Here is a 15,621-nt window from a genome sequence, read left to right as displayed (position 1 = left end):
TCCTGCTACCAATCAACGTGCCCCTCATTTGCATTATTATAATGACCGTCCACGACAGCCAAAATATCGCATCAGATCTCGCGAGACAATAATGCCTACAGAGATAAGGGTCTGAGGAGCTCTGTGTTTATTTTTTTTCCAATTTTCTTTTTTAGAAGGGCCTGAAAGACTATAATACAGCGGTAGGTATCCAAGGTAATACGAGGGAATGACTCCTTTAACAAACATGGTCAAATTGGTACTCTTTAGGAGGAGCAAGCCAACTCTTACATGTCCAAGTTGAGGAAGGTGCAGCATGAGCTGGAGGAGGCTGAGGAGCGTGCTGACATTGCTGAGTCTCAAGTCAACAAGATCAGAGCCAAGAGCCGTGATGCTGGAAAGGTCAGTTGCATTATAGCAGAGTCTGAACTCATTACAGTAAATGACTGTAAGTAAATTGCACTGTAATGAATGTTCGTTTGAGGTAGACGAAGGAGACCAGGGTCGGCGTACGGGGCTCGTGAGATATTTTATTTATCAAAGTAAAACAAACAAAGCGGCAGGTGCGCGCACTTCACAGAACACTTTGTGGCTTCGTCAGAGCTTCACAGGCTCACGACCCCCCGTCTCTCTCGTCCTTCGCCAGCTGTCGCGCTCCTTAAATGTGGTTCCCCACGCCAATCACTGCAACGAGATCCAGCTGTTACTTGTTTCTCACCTGAACCACTTACCGCCGCTCGTCTCCTCACTCGCTCTCCCGTTGCAGACTTCGCTAAACCACGCCTCCGCCGCCACATACCCCCACCGCCCGACTCAGCCCCCCCCCCGCATTCCTGGAGAGGAAGTCGGCCACAGCCATCTGCGCCCCCGGCCTGTGAATCACCTTGAACTTAAACGGCTGTAAAGCTAGATACCAACGGGTGATTCGCGCGTTGGTATCCTTCATGCGGTGGAGCCATTGGAGGGGCGCGTGGTCCGAGCAGAGGGTGAACTCCCATCCCAGGAGGTAGTAACGAAGGGTGAGAACCGGCCACCTGATGGCCAAACACTCCTTCTCTATGGTGCTGTACTTAGTCTCCCTCTTTGAGAGCTTCCGACTAATGTACAGCACCGGGCGGTCCTCCCCCCCACCTCCTGGGACAGGACCGCGCCCAGCCCCCTGTCCGACGCGTCGGTCTGCAAAAGAAAGGGGAGAGCAAAATTAGGAGAGTGCAAGAGCGGCCCGCCACACAGGGCCGCCTTAACTCGGGTAAAGGCCCGTTGGCACTGCTCCGTCCATTGGACCGTATCCGGTACCTCCTTTTTAGTGAGGTCAGTCAACTGGCTGGTGAGGTCCGAATAATGAGGAATAAACCTCCTATAATATCCCGCCAGCCCCAAGAACTGCCTCACCTCCTTTTTGGTCTTGGGCCTGGGACAGGTTGCAATTGCTGCCGTCTTATCAATTTGGGGACGCACCTGCCCGTGGCCCAAGTGGAAGCCCAGATACTTTACCTCCACCCGCCCAACTGCGCACTTCTTCGGGTTGGCCGTTAGCCCCGCCCGTCTCAGCGCCCTGAGGACCGCCCTCACATGCTCCATATGCCGCCGCCAGTCCCCACTATAGATGATAATATCATCCAGGTAGGCTGCGGCATATGCAGCATGGGGCCGCAGCACTCGATCCATGAGGCGCTGAAATGTAGCCGGGGGCCCGAACAAGCCGAACGGAAGCGTAACAAATTGGTGTAAACCGAACGGCGTGGTGAAGGCTGTCTTTTCTTTGGACATGGGAGATAAGGGGATCTGCCGATCAAGCAACTCGTCAATTTGCGGCATTGGATAAGCATCAAATTTAGAAACGGCATTCACCCTGCGATAGTCTACACAGAACCGAACCGAGCCGTCCGTTTTAGGCACCAGAACTATCGGGCTCGCCCAATCACTGTGTGACTCCTCGATTACCCCCATCTCCAGCATGGCCTCTAATTCAGTCTGAACTACTTTTTTCTTGTGGTCAGGCAATCTATATGGCCGGCTGCGAATTACGACACCCGGCTCTGTCTCAATGTGGTGCTGAATCAGGTCCGTACGACCGGGTAGGGGCGAAAACACGTCCGCAAATTCTACCTGCAAACGCGCAATGTCAGTGAGCTGCGAGGGCGAGAGGTGGTCCCTTCCTAGGGCCAGTGCGAGGGATTTTTTTTTAAATAATCGCTTCTGGCCCGAGATCCTCCTCCCCACTCACTGCCGTCGCTAGCAACACTGACTCCTCCCCGCTCCATTTTTTAAGGAGGTTGAGGTGGTAGATTTGCCGTGAGTCGCCTCTATCCGTTCGTACTACCTCATAATTGAGATCTCCTATCCGCCGTGTGACCTCAAAGTAGACCCCGAAGCCGCCGCCAGGCACCGCCATTTGCGCCATTTAGAATTTCAGCCGCCGCCAGCCAATAATTTCCTAAGACAAATTGAGCCGCCATCTGATAAAGTTTGGCTGAGCTGGCTAGAATTATTTGCATCAAATAATAATTCTATCACATAGAGACATACACTTACGAAATATATAAACAATACACGAGATCTATTTTCCCACTGGTTTCATAACAGCACAGTCTTGTGCTCGTTGCTACGATACACAGACTCATAGTGAATTGACGACCAATTAAAATTGCTTGTTTTCCGTACAGAAGAAGCAATGCATTTTTTTCTCGCACTGAGGTGAAATGGCGGAAAGAAGCAAGCAAGGTAATTTTGATCTCACTTCTCACATACTTTCCTAATTCCTAATTACTTTTTTTTTTAACTTAGGCCTACGCAGACTTTTGTTAAATCTTCAGGGCATGGTTGCACAAACACCTGAATCAAAGATTGATGTTATGAACCAAATATTCTGGAATGGAGAGATTTATAGCACTGAACGTGATATTACTGCAGTAACAAACCACCGTTTCCACATTGCTAATTCACGACGCATGCTTCAGTGTACATTGAAGTGAAATGTGCAAAACTTTGTCCAAAATAATACTGATAACAGTGTGTGTTTATATTAAGGCGAGACACGGTAGATTTTTTTGAGATTTTTGGATATTTGTCTTCAATAACATGTCTTCTTTCAGACTTGTGGTGAAAAAAAGTCCAAAATACACATTTAGGTCTTTATTTTACTACACTTCGTATGTTTGCGTCTGTAGATTTCTCATAAATTCAACAAAAGTTTGCGTTCTTAATCAATATACTTCTCCGCGATCTCTGCCGTCACCGTTAGGAAGCTCTCTCTCTTCTGTACAATCCTGTTGGATCCAAATATGGTAATTTCCTTTATATCAGCAACCAATCGTGAAAGTAAAAAGACTGAATGCGCGATCTCATTGGCTGATGATAAATCTTTAAAGCCCGTTTTCTCAAAATGACCTTTCTCTCATACTCCAAGTCCGAAATCTCCACTTCAGTAGTACCTAGTTATATTATGAAGACATTTACAGAGGGATTTGTAAATATATTATTCCTATCCTGATATATATAACATTTTATTCCAAAAAACATTGCGAAAATCATTTTTTTAAGACTATTGACACAGTATATTCGTATTTACAGGATAACAAAAGTAGATATCCATAAATCCCTCTGTAATTTTTTTCCCATCTAATATGTGAACACAATGAAAAAATATTTTTAATCCTGGCTTTATCCAATACTCAGATTTCGTTTTTTTAATATATGCAAATTAGCACATATTTAATTAGATATTGCCTAATTTGCATATTTAAACATTAAATTAAAGAAAACTTGTAATACATTTTTTTCTCATCTTAATGTAAGTAATCAACTGGAAAAGTTTCATGGTGATATCTGCTAGTTAAAAATTTTACCCGTAGTGTCTCACCTTAACTATAAAGTTGAACAGCGAATTACTGAACATGTCATAAATATAGTCATAACGTTACTCCGTGAAGTTTGACAAGTGTGCATTCTTACACAGCAGCAGGGACATTATTCACTAACGTTACAGTGGCTATTGAATGCGCCTAGCGCTATAGCTAATATTACCAAATAGCTCAAGTAGGCTAGTTCTAGTTCTAAATCTTCACTTTAGGTGTTTTGTGCAACCGTTCTTGTAAGTAAGAATGCCTTTTTGTCAGGACTATAATGCCATTTTGTCATTGTGTCAGGACTAGTGTTTTATGGATATTTTTGTTCTCTTTTAGGATGCGGAATTAACAAATATATTAGCACATCACGAACACATCTGCTTAAGGATTCTGGTGTGACATGGAGGCCTCACAGTGTTGATTCTGTTCATAGCCTTCGTTCACATTTTTGGACATATATGGGCGATTTGTATGTGAACAACAATCGCATTGATGACAAACTCTACTTCAAACTCTGCTTTGAAGCAGAAATGACAAAAGAACATGGAATGCTGTCAAAAGTGTACAGCTTGGGAGAAAAAACATCAAGTGGAAACTTCCTTGCTCATGCCAAATCTGCACACAAAGAGAGTACAATATTTCTCAAAGAACAATCAAGTAAACTGACTAACTGGATCCAAACTGTGCCGAAAGGAACACAAAACACTGAAGACCACAGTGCCAACACGTTGGAACAGTGTCCTCAACATGATCAGAAGCTTAGTCAGTATGGAGACAGAAGTCACTGAAATCCTGAAGAGGATAGGAAAGCCCTTGTTATGCCTCCTACCTGATGACATCAAGCTACTTTGTAACTTAGTTAGCTTTTTGGAAGACTTTGAGAAATTCACTCTCATTGTAAGTGAAGTCAGTCCAAACCTGAGTGCCATACCACTAATCAGGGCTCGAATCAAGAAAATCTGTGCAGTGGCTCCCAGAGATCCACTACTGATGAAGAGAGTCAAAGAACGAATAGTGAAAAACATGGACAAACGAATCCCCATGTCAGATCTGGTTAGAGCCACAGCAGTGTTTGATCCAGCTGTCAGAGATATCACTATGACGAAAGATGAAAGCAGAGAGCTGCTGCAGAATCTCCATGAGAAACTGAACTCCTCCAGGTGACATTGATATTTCCGTGTACTTGCTAACCACTTACTTTTCTCATGGTTTTGATTTTAACAGCCATTTGCCTTATGCATATATTTCCCTTTTCAGATTCAGTTCAACAGTGTTTGGGGTTGGAGATGAGAGGACAACTACTGATGGTGGTTCTGGAGGTCCTTCTGGTGGGAATGGTGACCACGATGGAGATGTGGGAGGAAGTGCGAAACGCCTGCGACTAGAATTATTAGCAGAGCCACAAGAAAATGCAGTAGCTCATTCTTCAAGTTCTATCCTTGACCAAGAGATAGATGCTTTTCTGGCAGTGAGAACAAGAGACCAAGGAGCATTGGACTTTTGGCGAACCCATAGCAATACTTTCCCCACACTGTCTGCTATGGCCCGGTGCTACCTCTCCATTTCACCAGGTAGTGTGCCGGTGGAATGCATGTTTAGTTCCACTGGCCTACTGCTCAATGGCAAACGATCATCACTTGCTCCTTCAAGGTGTAATATGATAAGCTTCATCCATGATAACGCCAAGTTTACAACTTAGCCTACATACATTTAGCCTAAACACAACACATTGTAGGCTATTTGAAAATGTTTAGTAGCATACAGACTACAAAATAAATATGTGCATACGTTGTGAAAGTAAAATCTGGTGTTTTCTTTATTATATTGCATTGCATTTTGTAGAAATATAGTGTAAGCCATGCATTGCTTGGAAAGATTGAGATCTAGTTAATCAGTATAACATAGACATCTGTAGACATGAAGTGGCAGCTTCAGCCATTTGCAACTATGAAAAGTTTGGCGGCTGCAGCAGCCATTTAGGTTTTGGCTGAGCCGGCTAGCCAGCCAATAACTTCATCAGCCAGCCATTACTCTCAAAACAAATGGCTTCGGGCTGTACCTCAAAGGGTCCTTGCCACTTGGCTAATAATTTGGAGCTAGAGGTTGGCAGTAACACGAGCACTTTATCTCCCGGTGCAAATTCTCGAAGCTTAGTTCCCCGGTAATATAGCTGGCTTTGTCTGCCCTGGGCCTGAAGCAAATTCTCCATAGAGAGCCGCCCCAGTATATGGAGTTTTGCGCGCAGGTCCAGGACATATTGAATTTCACTCTAGCTATCCGAGCATCCGTCCTCCCAAGTTTCTTTCAGGACGTCTAGCACCCCCCGGGGCTGACGTCCATAAAGAAGCTCGAAGGGGGAAAACCCCGTGGAGGCTTGGGGGACCTCGCGCACAGCAAATAAGAGGGGTTCTAGCCAATGGTCCCAATTTTTCGGGTCTTCCTCTATGAACTTACGGATCATGGTTTTTAATGTGCGATTAAACCGTTCGACAAGTCCGTCCGTTTGTGGGTGATAGACGCTGGTACGCACTGCTTTAATGCCCAACAATCCGTACAATTCGTTTAACGTGCGTGACATAAACGCGGTGCCCTGGTCCGTGAGAATCTCCTTTGGGATTCCCACGCGGGAGATTAAACGAAACAAGGCGTCCGCCACACTCTTTGCCGAGATGTTGCGGAGCGCCACTACTTCAGGATATCGTGTCGCGTAATCCACTAAGACTAACGCAAAACGGTGTCCCCGTGCCGATCGTTCTAACGGCCCGATGAGGTCCATACCAATTCACTCGAAGGGGACCTGCACTAGAGGAATAGGGCGCAAAGGCGCTTTTGGGGTGGCCGGTGGGTTTACCAACTGACATTCCCGACAAGACGCGCGTCACCTGCGCACGTTCTCGTGAATGCCCGGCCAAAAGAATCGGGTCGTTAGACGATTTAGAGTTGCCGTTACTCCTAAGTGCCCTGCCATAGGATTACAATGTGGTACTAACAGTTGGGTTGTATCTTCCTTTGTCTGAGCATCGTGGGTCACTCGATACAACCTGTCTTTGATAATGGCAAAATACGGGTGGGATAGCGAACGCTCAGGGTGGAGAACCTGCCCATCGATAGAGCGGACCTGCTCGAAGGCATGCTTAAGTGTCTCGTCCTGGGATTGTTTCAGGGGAAAGTCATCGCGACTGGAAAGGTTCAGCCTTACCACGCCACTCGGATCCCCTGAGACCGCCCCGCTAGGTCCTGGGACACATTCTCCCACCTGAGCGCTCGCCCCGCCCCCCGGCCGGTACTTTCCCCCGACAGCACCCGCTGTCAAACACCCCAGTAATTGCTGAAACGCTGGCCAATTCGTTCCCAAGATTAGCAGATGCCAGAGGCGCGGACTAATGGCCACCTCCACATTATGCTTTTGGCCCCTAAATTTAATGCCTATGGCTTTTATGGGGTATTCCCTTATATCACCATGCACGCACCTCACCTTAACCATGCGGCCCGTATCCAATGCCCCGGATTGTATCAGACTTTGATGGATGGAGGTCTGGTTACAACCTGAATCCACCAGAGCCTGATAGGTACCCCCCTTAATACTCACGGGTATTTGGTACAGCCCGGCTTGATCAGGGGCGGCCTGCGGGTCGTCCGGGATCCGGACCAGTGTCCCCACCTCCATCACCGGGCACCTGTCCACAAAGTGGCCCGGATCCCCGCAACGCCAGCAGGCCGGCCCAGGCCTCCCCGCCGCCCTAGTGGCAGGAAGTGGCTCAGGGGATTGGCGTGGGGAAGCAGCAGGAAGGTCCTCACTCCCCCCTCGCTGGGGTGCGGTCATCCCTCGTGCAGGGCCTCGTGCCCCGGCCACGGGCTCCATCGCCATGCTCCAGCGGGGTGCGGCCCTCGGTGGCCCCACCCATCGGGACCTAGGGAGAGGGATAGATTTCGGGGCAGGGGGGGAGGGGGAGACAGGGGCAGAGAGAGAGAGAGAGAGAGAGAGCAGGAAAGGGCTCGCCGACCCCCGAGCACGCCGCCAGCTGATCCTCCGCCAGTTGGATGGCCAGATCCAGCGACGCCGGGCGGTGGCACTGGACCCACTGGGCGGTCTTCTTCGGTGATGATTATGTTCGGAGATGAACTGTTCCAGTACCACCGTGTTGATTATGGACTCGGCGTTGCTGCCTCCGGCCAACAGCCATTTGCAGCACGAGTCCCGGAGCTGTTGTGCCAACACAAAGGGTCAGCCCGCTTCGGCCAGCGACCGGAAGCGCTGCCGATGTTGTTCTGGGTTGAGGCCGACCCTCTGGAGGATGGCTCTTCTCAGGTCGGCGTAGACCAGGAGGTTCCCCCGACAGCAGAGGGATCACCCAGACGGGCCAGCTGTCCATCGGCCACCCACATGCCTCCGCCGTCCGCTCAAAGAGGTCGAGGAACGCCTCCGGGTCGTCAGTGGGCCTCATCTTTGTGAGCGGCATGTGGGTGGGGGGGGGGGGGGGGGCACTGGGGGAGGTCGTCCCCATCCGACCCTCCCAGTCCAGCAAGCTCCGGAATAGCTTGCGGTCCACCTGCTGGACCTGCATCATAGCCTGGAACCGGTGTTCATGGTCGGCTCGCAGATCCAGCAGTGCCTGGTGGTGTTCTTGATGTAGGCCCGCGAGCGACGTGATGATGTCCGCAAACGGCGACGATGAAAGTCCTGACGGAGTCTGCATGGCGTAGCGCTCTCCTTCCTCCCGGGTTTCGGCACCAGTGTGGTAAAGGTTCTGACCAATATAGAGGAAGGAGACCAGGGTCGGCGTACGGGGCTCGTGAGAGACTTTATTTAACACTGAAAAAATAAAACAAACAAACGCGGCAGATGCGCGCACTTCACAAAACACTTCTTGACTTCGATACTGCAGTCTTGGGTCCTTCACAGCTCACCAGCTTCCCAAGCTCACGAGTCCCCGTCTCTCTCGTCCTTTGCCGGCTGTCGCGCTGCTTAAATGCTGGTTCCCCACGCCAATCACTGCAACGAGATCCAGGTGTTACTTGTTTCTCACCTGAACCACTTACCGCCGCACGTCTCTTCACTCGCTCTCCCGTTGCAGACTTCGCTAAACCACGCCTCCCCCGCCACAATGTCCTTTTTTTTGTCTCAGGCCAAAGAAGAGTAAAACCCCTTAAATCTGATGGGAGCCGTTACTGAAGTCATATAATATGATTGTTCTGTAGATTTACATTTAACATTCCTTTTGAAATAAATCTGTGCTCACTAGATATTTGTTTTGGAGTGATCTTTAGATTAATTTTATTCTCAAATAAATTAATGAATTAATAAAAAAATGACTATCACTTATATAATGAAATATTCTAAAGTCTTGTCAAGAATGTAAAAAAGCTTGTTCATAAAGGTTACCTCCACTCGTGTAAGACAAAAGGGAAGTTTTAAATTAAAAGTTAAGCAGCCTATAAGAACTCACACTTAGGTGGTCACAAGCAGACAGTTAATTATTTAATGGAATTTACCTGAGTGGGAATTCTGCAATGATAGCAAAAGCTCCAGAAGAAATGAAGTGGTTGAATAAATACATTGGAAGCCATAATAGTGACTCTTTTGAGCTGGAAAAATGTCCATTAATGGTTTCAGCATACAAACCCGATTCCAAAAAAATAGGTAGGGACACTGTGCAAATTGTGAATAAAAACCAGAGGTGGGTAGAGTACCCAAAAACTGTACTCAAGTAAAAGTAAAAGTACTAGTCTTGAATAGTTACTTGAGTAAGAGTAAAAGAGTATCGGATAAAAAATCTACTCAAGTAGTTAGTTACTAGTTACTTTGGGTCATATATACTGAGCCTATTTTTATTTAGATATATAGATAAAATGTATGTAATGTATGTGTGCGTGTATAAATGTATATATTTCATCAGCCTTTTACTACAATTTATGTAATTTATTATAAAAGCTTATCTGTTTACTTAAGTAACAGATATAGGTGTCATGCCATAACATATTTTTAATACGACTGACTTTATATTAAATGTGAATTTAACATTGAAAGTTAAGGTGATATAAATATTGCTACTAATCTTTCATTGTTCATAAAGAGAGCAAATAACATTTACATTATTAAAGATCATTTTCACTGACAGTCTAGATTTCAATCACTCTCAGAAACTCCCATTAAAAATCACTGAAACTGCTAACACTGTGAAATCAATATCTTAATTAAAGATTCGTACACACATCTGCACTTTGTTGTTTCTGACGAGAGAATTCGCCAGAAAGAGGTCTCCAGTCAGCGAGCGATGATTGTATTAAAATTAATAAAATCTTAATCGGCTATTTTTTGTCTTTTAGAAGCTGCATTCAACTTGACTCCCCTCTGTTATAAGCCACACACTTACAACAAACTAATGTCACAGTGGTATCGTGTACTGCAATCGAATGTAGCCCAAGTTACCTGTTAAACAGTAGACAGCACACGCGGTGTTCATCTAATAAGGATCTCCATCGCTAGCAAATAATAGCCTTTGCAGATCTGCTTTCAATTCAGTGCAGTTCCATAGCCACGTTTTCAACGCTCTTTCTGTTCTTAAACGTTACAACTCCAAGTGAACCACTTCAGACGCTCAGCGCCATAGGCGTCGATTTCGGGGGGGACGGGGGGGACGTGTCCCCCCCAGATTTCGTCATGAGTCATTTTGTACCCACCACTTTTTTTTTTTTTTTTAAACCTCGAGTTCTGCTGCTGCGCTGGCTACACGCTTTTCTGTTCATTAAAACTGCAACAACTGTAACATTGGGATACGTTCTAGGTTGGGGGAGGGGGAGTCATCGTGTCACTGTTATTATTTTCTCTATATGCCGGTTTCAACGGCAACAACATAAACAAACGTTACAGCGCATGCGCGCTTTTGCGGACCTAACTTAACTTCCGGTAGAATTCCAAATAGAATCAATAACATCAGCCAAGTCCCTCTAGAGTAGATATTTTTTGATAACAAACAAAATATGTTTGCTGCATGGATCAGGCGGACTTAATGAGAATGCAAATCCATTCTTTGCCAATAGGAGATGTTTTAAAGCATAGACATAAAGCGCGAGAAATGGAGGTTTCCCCAGTAACAGCTGTAAACAAAGTACGCTCACACACGCTGCTTTATCAGGCATATAACATGCAAGTCTTCCTTCAGAAATACAGCGATATAAAAAACACCTGTGCCTCGTTTTGATATTTAAACATATAAATGTAAGGGATTATTATTATTAAACGTGCAGTACATAACGTTACTCATGTTTATTCAGCGAAGCCTTTTTAAAAATCGATCAGTTTTAAAATTGTGGTGAGTTTCCAAAAATAAATAAATGTATGGGAAACACATCCCGCAGCACAACCACCTGAGCCCTCAGTCTACTCATCGCCTTGACTTTAACCGCGTTTGTAGAAGGCACTGCAGCCAGACCGATATACACAACACAGACCGGAAGTTAACTTAGGTCCAGGCGCGTGCGCCCGATGAAACCGTCTATATGACTATCGCGCTTCTTTTTTTTAAAGAATGTTTTTCAAATGAGTTGACAGTTTGGAATGGACAGTGAACGAGCGGGAACGAGGCTACCTAGTCTTTGCTGGGATTGGCCAGAATTTCTGGCGAATGTATCATAGACGAGCAAGTCATTTAGCCTTCATACAATATCACAAGGTTGCATCTTAGTGCCATGGACTATAACATATCAAAGTGATAACTTGTAGAACAAATGGATGTTGTTGTTCACACAGCAAGGGTCTGCAGACCATTGACACAAAGGTAAGACGCGATAACTTATGTTTATTAAGATTTGCTGGTATTATGGCTAGGTCTTGTGCATTTGCACACAAGGGATCGGCTGTTTTAATTCTTCTCTTGCAATTAATGTTACGTTAGACTTCCTTAGCCACCAACTTAATTAGCTAGTTACGGTTTGCGTTCATACAGCAAGTGTTGGGGGAGATGATTGTTGAGTAGTCAGTATCTTGTTTAATTATTGCTTGAATCTATTGCTGAATTCTGAAATAGTTGTGATGATGATGATGATGATGATGAGGAATGGATCAAGTTTTAGTCAAAATGCCTGATGTAGATTGGACGGATGCATGTTGTTGTGAATTGAGAGCAGTCAGATCATGGTGTGATAGTCAATAGTGTTCATGTGCTACACGTATTTTTGCTTTTTCAATCTTGATAAAATTTGTAGTGCTTAAGTTGTGTTGTGTGTAGATATGGTAAATTGTACTGGGAATTAAATCAAATTATTACATGGCTTGGTTGAATTCCACTGTAGAATGAAGTCTGTTATTTCTTGATGATAACACCGTTGCCATGAAAAACAGAGCGTTGCTATGTAGCGGCAGGATTCTAATCGTAGAGACGGAACTATTTTCTTTAGCGGAAGCAATACAATCGTGTTTAAATCAATAAACTCTTTTTTAAATCAATATTTTGTGTCAAATTATTGATTTATTTGGTGGGTAGCCATGTAATAAGCGGGATAATGTAGAGCGAGGCCCGATTTTGGGTTAGATTTTTTCCCCCGTTTTCAGTGGTTATAAAAAAGCAACATGAAAGAGAAATTTGGTAATCATTGTTTAGGTACATTAAACCACGTCATGGCCATGTCATATTGTCAACATGGTACTTATATGATGATATGAAGCAGATTAGTGGGTCATATATCATATGTCTAATGCTTTGTACGGCTTTCTTCTTCATAAAACGAGTCGGACATCATCACATTTTTGTATACATTTTTATTTATTTACATTAATAAGATACAGGACGTCTTTCAAAACATGACCTGCGCGAAAGAGAAAAAAAAAATGCATCATTGTACCCACCACTTCTGAAAATGTACTTCTGAATGCGTCTCTGTCCCCACCACATTTCAAACCAAACTGACGCCCATGCTCAGCGCGCGCGGCAGGGAACTGAACGACTCATTCAAACTGATTCATGAACCAATTCACTCGTTTGCCAATTGGTTTGATCAAGCCTTTGAACAGAATTGACTCAAAAGAATGAATCATTCGCGAATGGGCATCGCTCATTGCCCAGAGAAAAGTAGACGGCGCGTTTGGAATAAACTGAAGCATTTATAACATTTATTGCATTAAGATAAAGTAACGAGAGGAGCGTCGCCCACAGTAACGAAGTAAAAGTACAGATTTCCCCCCCAAAATTTACTCAAGTAAGAGTATAAAGTACCCATCTTTAAATATACTCCGAAAAGTATTAGTTACCCGAAAAAATTACTCAAGTAAATGTAACGAAGTAAATGTAACTCGTTACTACCACCTCTGATAAAAACAGAATTCAATGATGTGGAAGTTTAAAATTTCAATATTTTATTCAGAATACAACATACAGATGACATATCAAATGTTTAAACTGAGAAAATTTACAATTTTAAAGGAAAAATAAGTTGATTTTAAATTTCATGGCATAAACACATCTCAAAAAAGTTAGGACAAGGCCATGTTTTCCACTGTGTGGCATCCCCTCTTCTTTTAATAATTGTCTGCAAACGTCTGGGGACTGAGGAGACAAGTTGCTCAAGTTTAGGAATAGGAATGTTGTCCCATTCTTGTGTACTACAGGCTTCTAGTTGCTCAACTGTCTTAGGTCTTCATTGTCGCATCTTCCTATTCAGGGATCTAAATTAACTTTTTTGATCACCAGCCAATGTGGCTGGTAACTTTCTAAAGTTACCAGCCAATCAAAATTTCCACTAGCCATTTTTTTCCGGTAAAAATAACAAATTATGAGTGCCACTGAATGCATTTGATCATTTTATTAACATTGTTGGCATGAAAAACACATATAAAGTACAATGCATACAACAAAATATACACTGACTCAAATTTGAAATTATTAGTTCCCAGCACGAAATTGCTTGTTTTGTTTTTTCTTTCGCGTAACTTACATGCGGCAATCCTGACAAAGCATTAAGACATTCTTGTGATCAAACACAAGCCATTCATGACCCGTCAGCCATTTGGCATTAACTTTTCTTTTCTTTGTTTCTCTGTCCGTAATACAGAGCCCCGCACGTCACCTGTAGGAGAAAAAAATCAATCCGTCCCCTCAGTTTATAAACCGTACTCACGAATTCATAAACTGTTCCCTCGGTTTAACAAATCGTGCCCACGGATTAACAAACCGTGCCCACGAATTCCCTATCCGTGCGCTCAGATTTTGTAAACCGTACCCTCGGTTTTTCCATCCGTAGGCTACTCACGAATTCATAATCCGTGCGCACGCTTTCGCAATCCATTCCCACAGATTTGTAAACTGACACGCATTTGTGGCGCCGCCCCCACCGGCAGATTCATTTCTGTTTATTAAACATTATTTTTCATAGTATCCAACGAGACCACAATCAGCATTCACAAAATAGTCTTCTTTTTAGCGTTTATTTTACATTAATCACCAATAGGATAAGACACAGCCGCCTGTGTTTTATGGCCAAAAAAAAAAACGCTAAAAAGAAAAAAATAAGGGTAAAAAGCTATACAAAACAAATAATATGCCGTTTATGTTTTCATTCCTTTTCTCTCTAACTGAATGCAATGTTATTTTTGGCCTAATTATTTAATAATAATATTAACAGTGAAGCATGCATCTAACTCCGGCAGGTGGGGTGGGGTGGATGGAGCTTAGTATAATAAAATCACAAAAATAAGTCTTCATGTTAAGAAAGAATTGTACACAAGCATTTCCAAAACTGTCAAAGGTTATTTAGAAATAAAGCAATTCATGAATTATTTTATGACAAACATTTTTACTGTCTTGTAATCATTTATTTAGCCTACAAATTAAAATTATAAAAATAACTTTCTTTTTATTTTTATCATTATTATATATTATTATACAGGTTATGCATAATAATCTTTTATCCAAAACAACTTACAAAAGAGGAAAAATAATTACTCCAGAGTCAGTCACAATGGCAGGTTTATTGTACAATAATAATCAAGTGCTATTATAAGATTATCACAAATTTAACAAGATTTTGATGCACATCTTTCTTATTAAATCTTTGTATTCCACCTCGTACTACACTTGATAGAGAATCACTTAAGACACTTTGCTGTAGAACCATTCCACATAATAATATTCATTAAAACTGTATGTTAACACGTAGGAGCTTGCTGCATGAATCTGTGAGTACGGTTTACAAATCCATGGGAACGGATTGCGAAAGTGTGCGCGCAGATTATGAATTCGTGGGTACAGATTCAAAAACCGAGGGTGCGGTTTACAAAATCTGAGCGCACTGATTGGAAATTCGTGGGCACGGTTTGTTAAACCGAAGGAACAGTTTATGAATTCGTGAGTACGGTTTATAAACTGAGGGGACGGATTGCAAAACCGTCGCCACGGATTGATTGTTTTTTCTCCTACAGGTGACGTGCGGGGCTCCGTAATATCCTCATCCCCTGCCTCGTTCCTCTTTTCGCCCCGAGAAATCTGTCCCAACCACCGCCGCATTTAGTTTAATCTTAATTTTTTTCTTTAATAGCTAACTCCCTCCTCTTTCAGTCTATGTTCCCTGCTCTGGCTCCATTCGTTCTTCTTCCTTGTGTTTTCTGATGGACGCTCTATTCTTTTCCATGTTTTTTCGCGCTGGTTTCTGCAAACTGCGTGCAGCCAATGGGCATATGAAACGTCATCACGTAGCATTACAGCACAGTGTTCATGGGAAATGTAGGAAGTGCTGCCAGGGGGATAAATGACCGAGAACAGAGCCTCATGCCATGGATCACCAGCCAAACTGGCTAGTAAGT

The 15,621-nt window shown here is 43.8% G+C and overlaps 1 protein-coding gene and 1 pseudogene across 1 annotated transcript; both read left to right on the top strand.

Moving 5' to 3' along the window:
* Window positions 1–8,983, top strand: part of LOC132135195 (myosin heavy chain, fast skeletal muscle-like) — a 28,895-nt pseudogene extending 19,912 nt beyond the window's left edge.
* LOC132130749 (uncharacterized) lies at window positions 4,561–5,757 on the top strand. Its single transcript, XM_059542546.1, has 2 exons — window positions 4,561–4,987; window positions 5,085–5,757. The coding sequence occupies exons 1-2, from the start codon at window positions 4,575–4,577 to the stop codon at window positions 5,524–5,526; spliced, it is 855 nt and encodes a 284-aa protein (XP_059398529.1). The 5' UTR covers window positions 4,561–4,574; the 3' UTR covers window positions 5,527–5,757.
* Window positions 8,984–15,621: the final 6,638 nt, after the last annotated feature.

The sequence above is a fragment of the Carassius carassius genome, chromosome 4, assembly GCF_963082965.1.
Source record: "Carassius carassius chromosome 4, fCarCar2.1, whole genome shotgun sequence".
NCBI lineage: Eukaryota > Metazoa > Chordata > Actinopteri > Cypriniformes > Cyprinidae > Carassius > Carassius carassius.
Note: the sequence above shows the minus strand (reverse complement) of the source record. Positions and strands in the feature narration are given on the sequence as shown.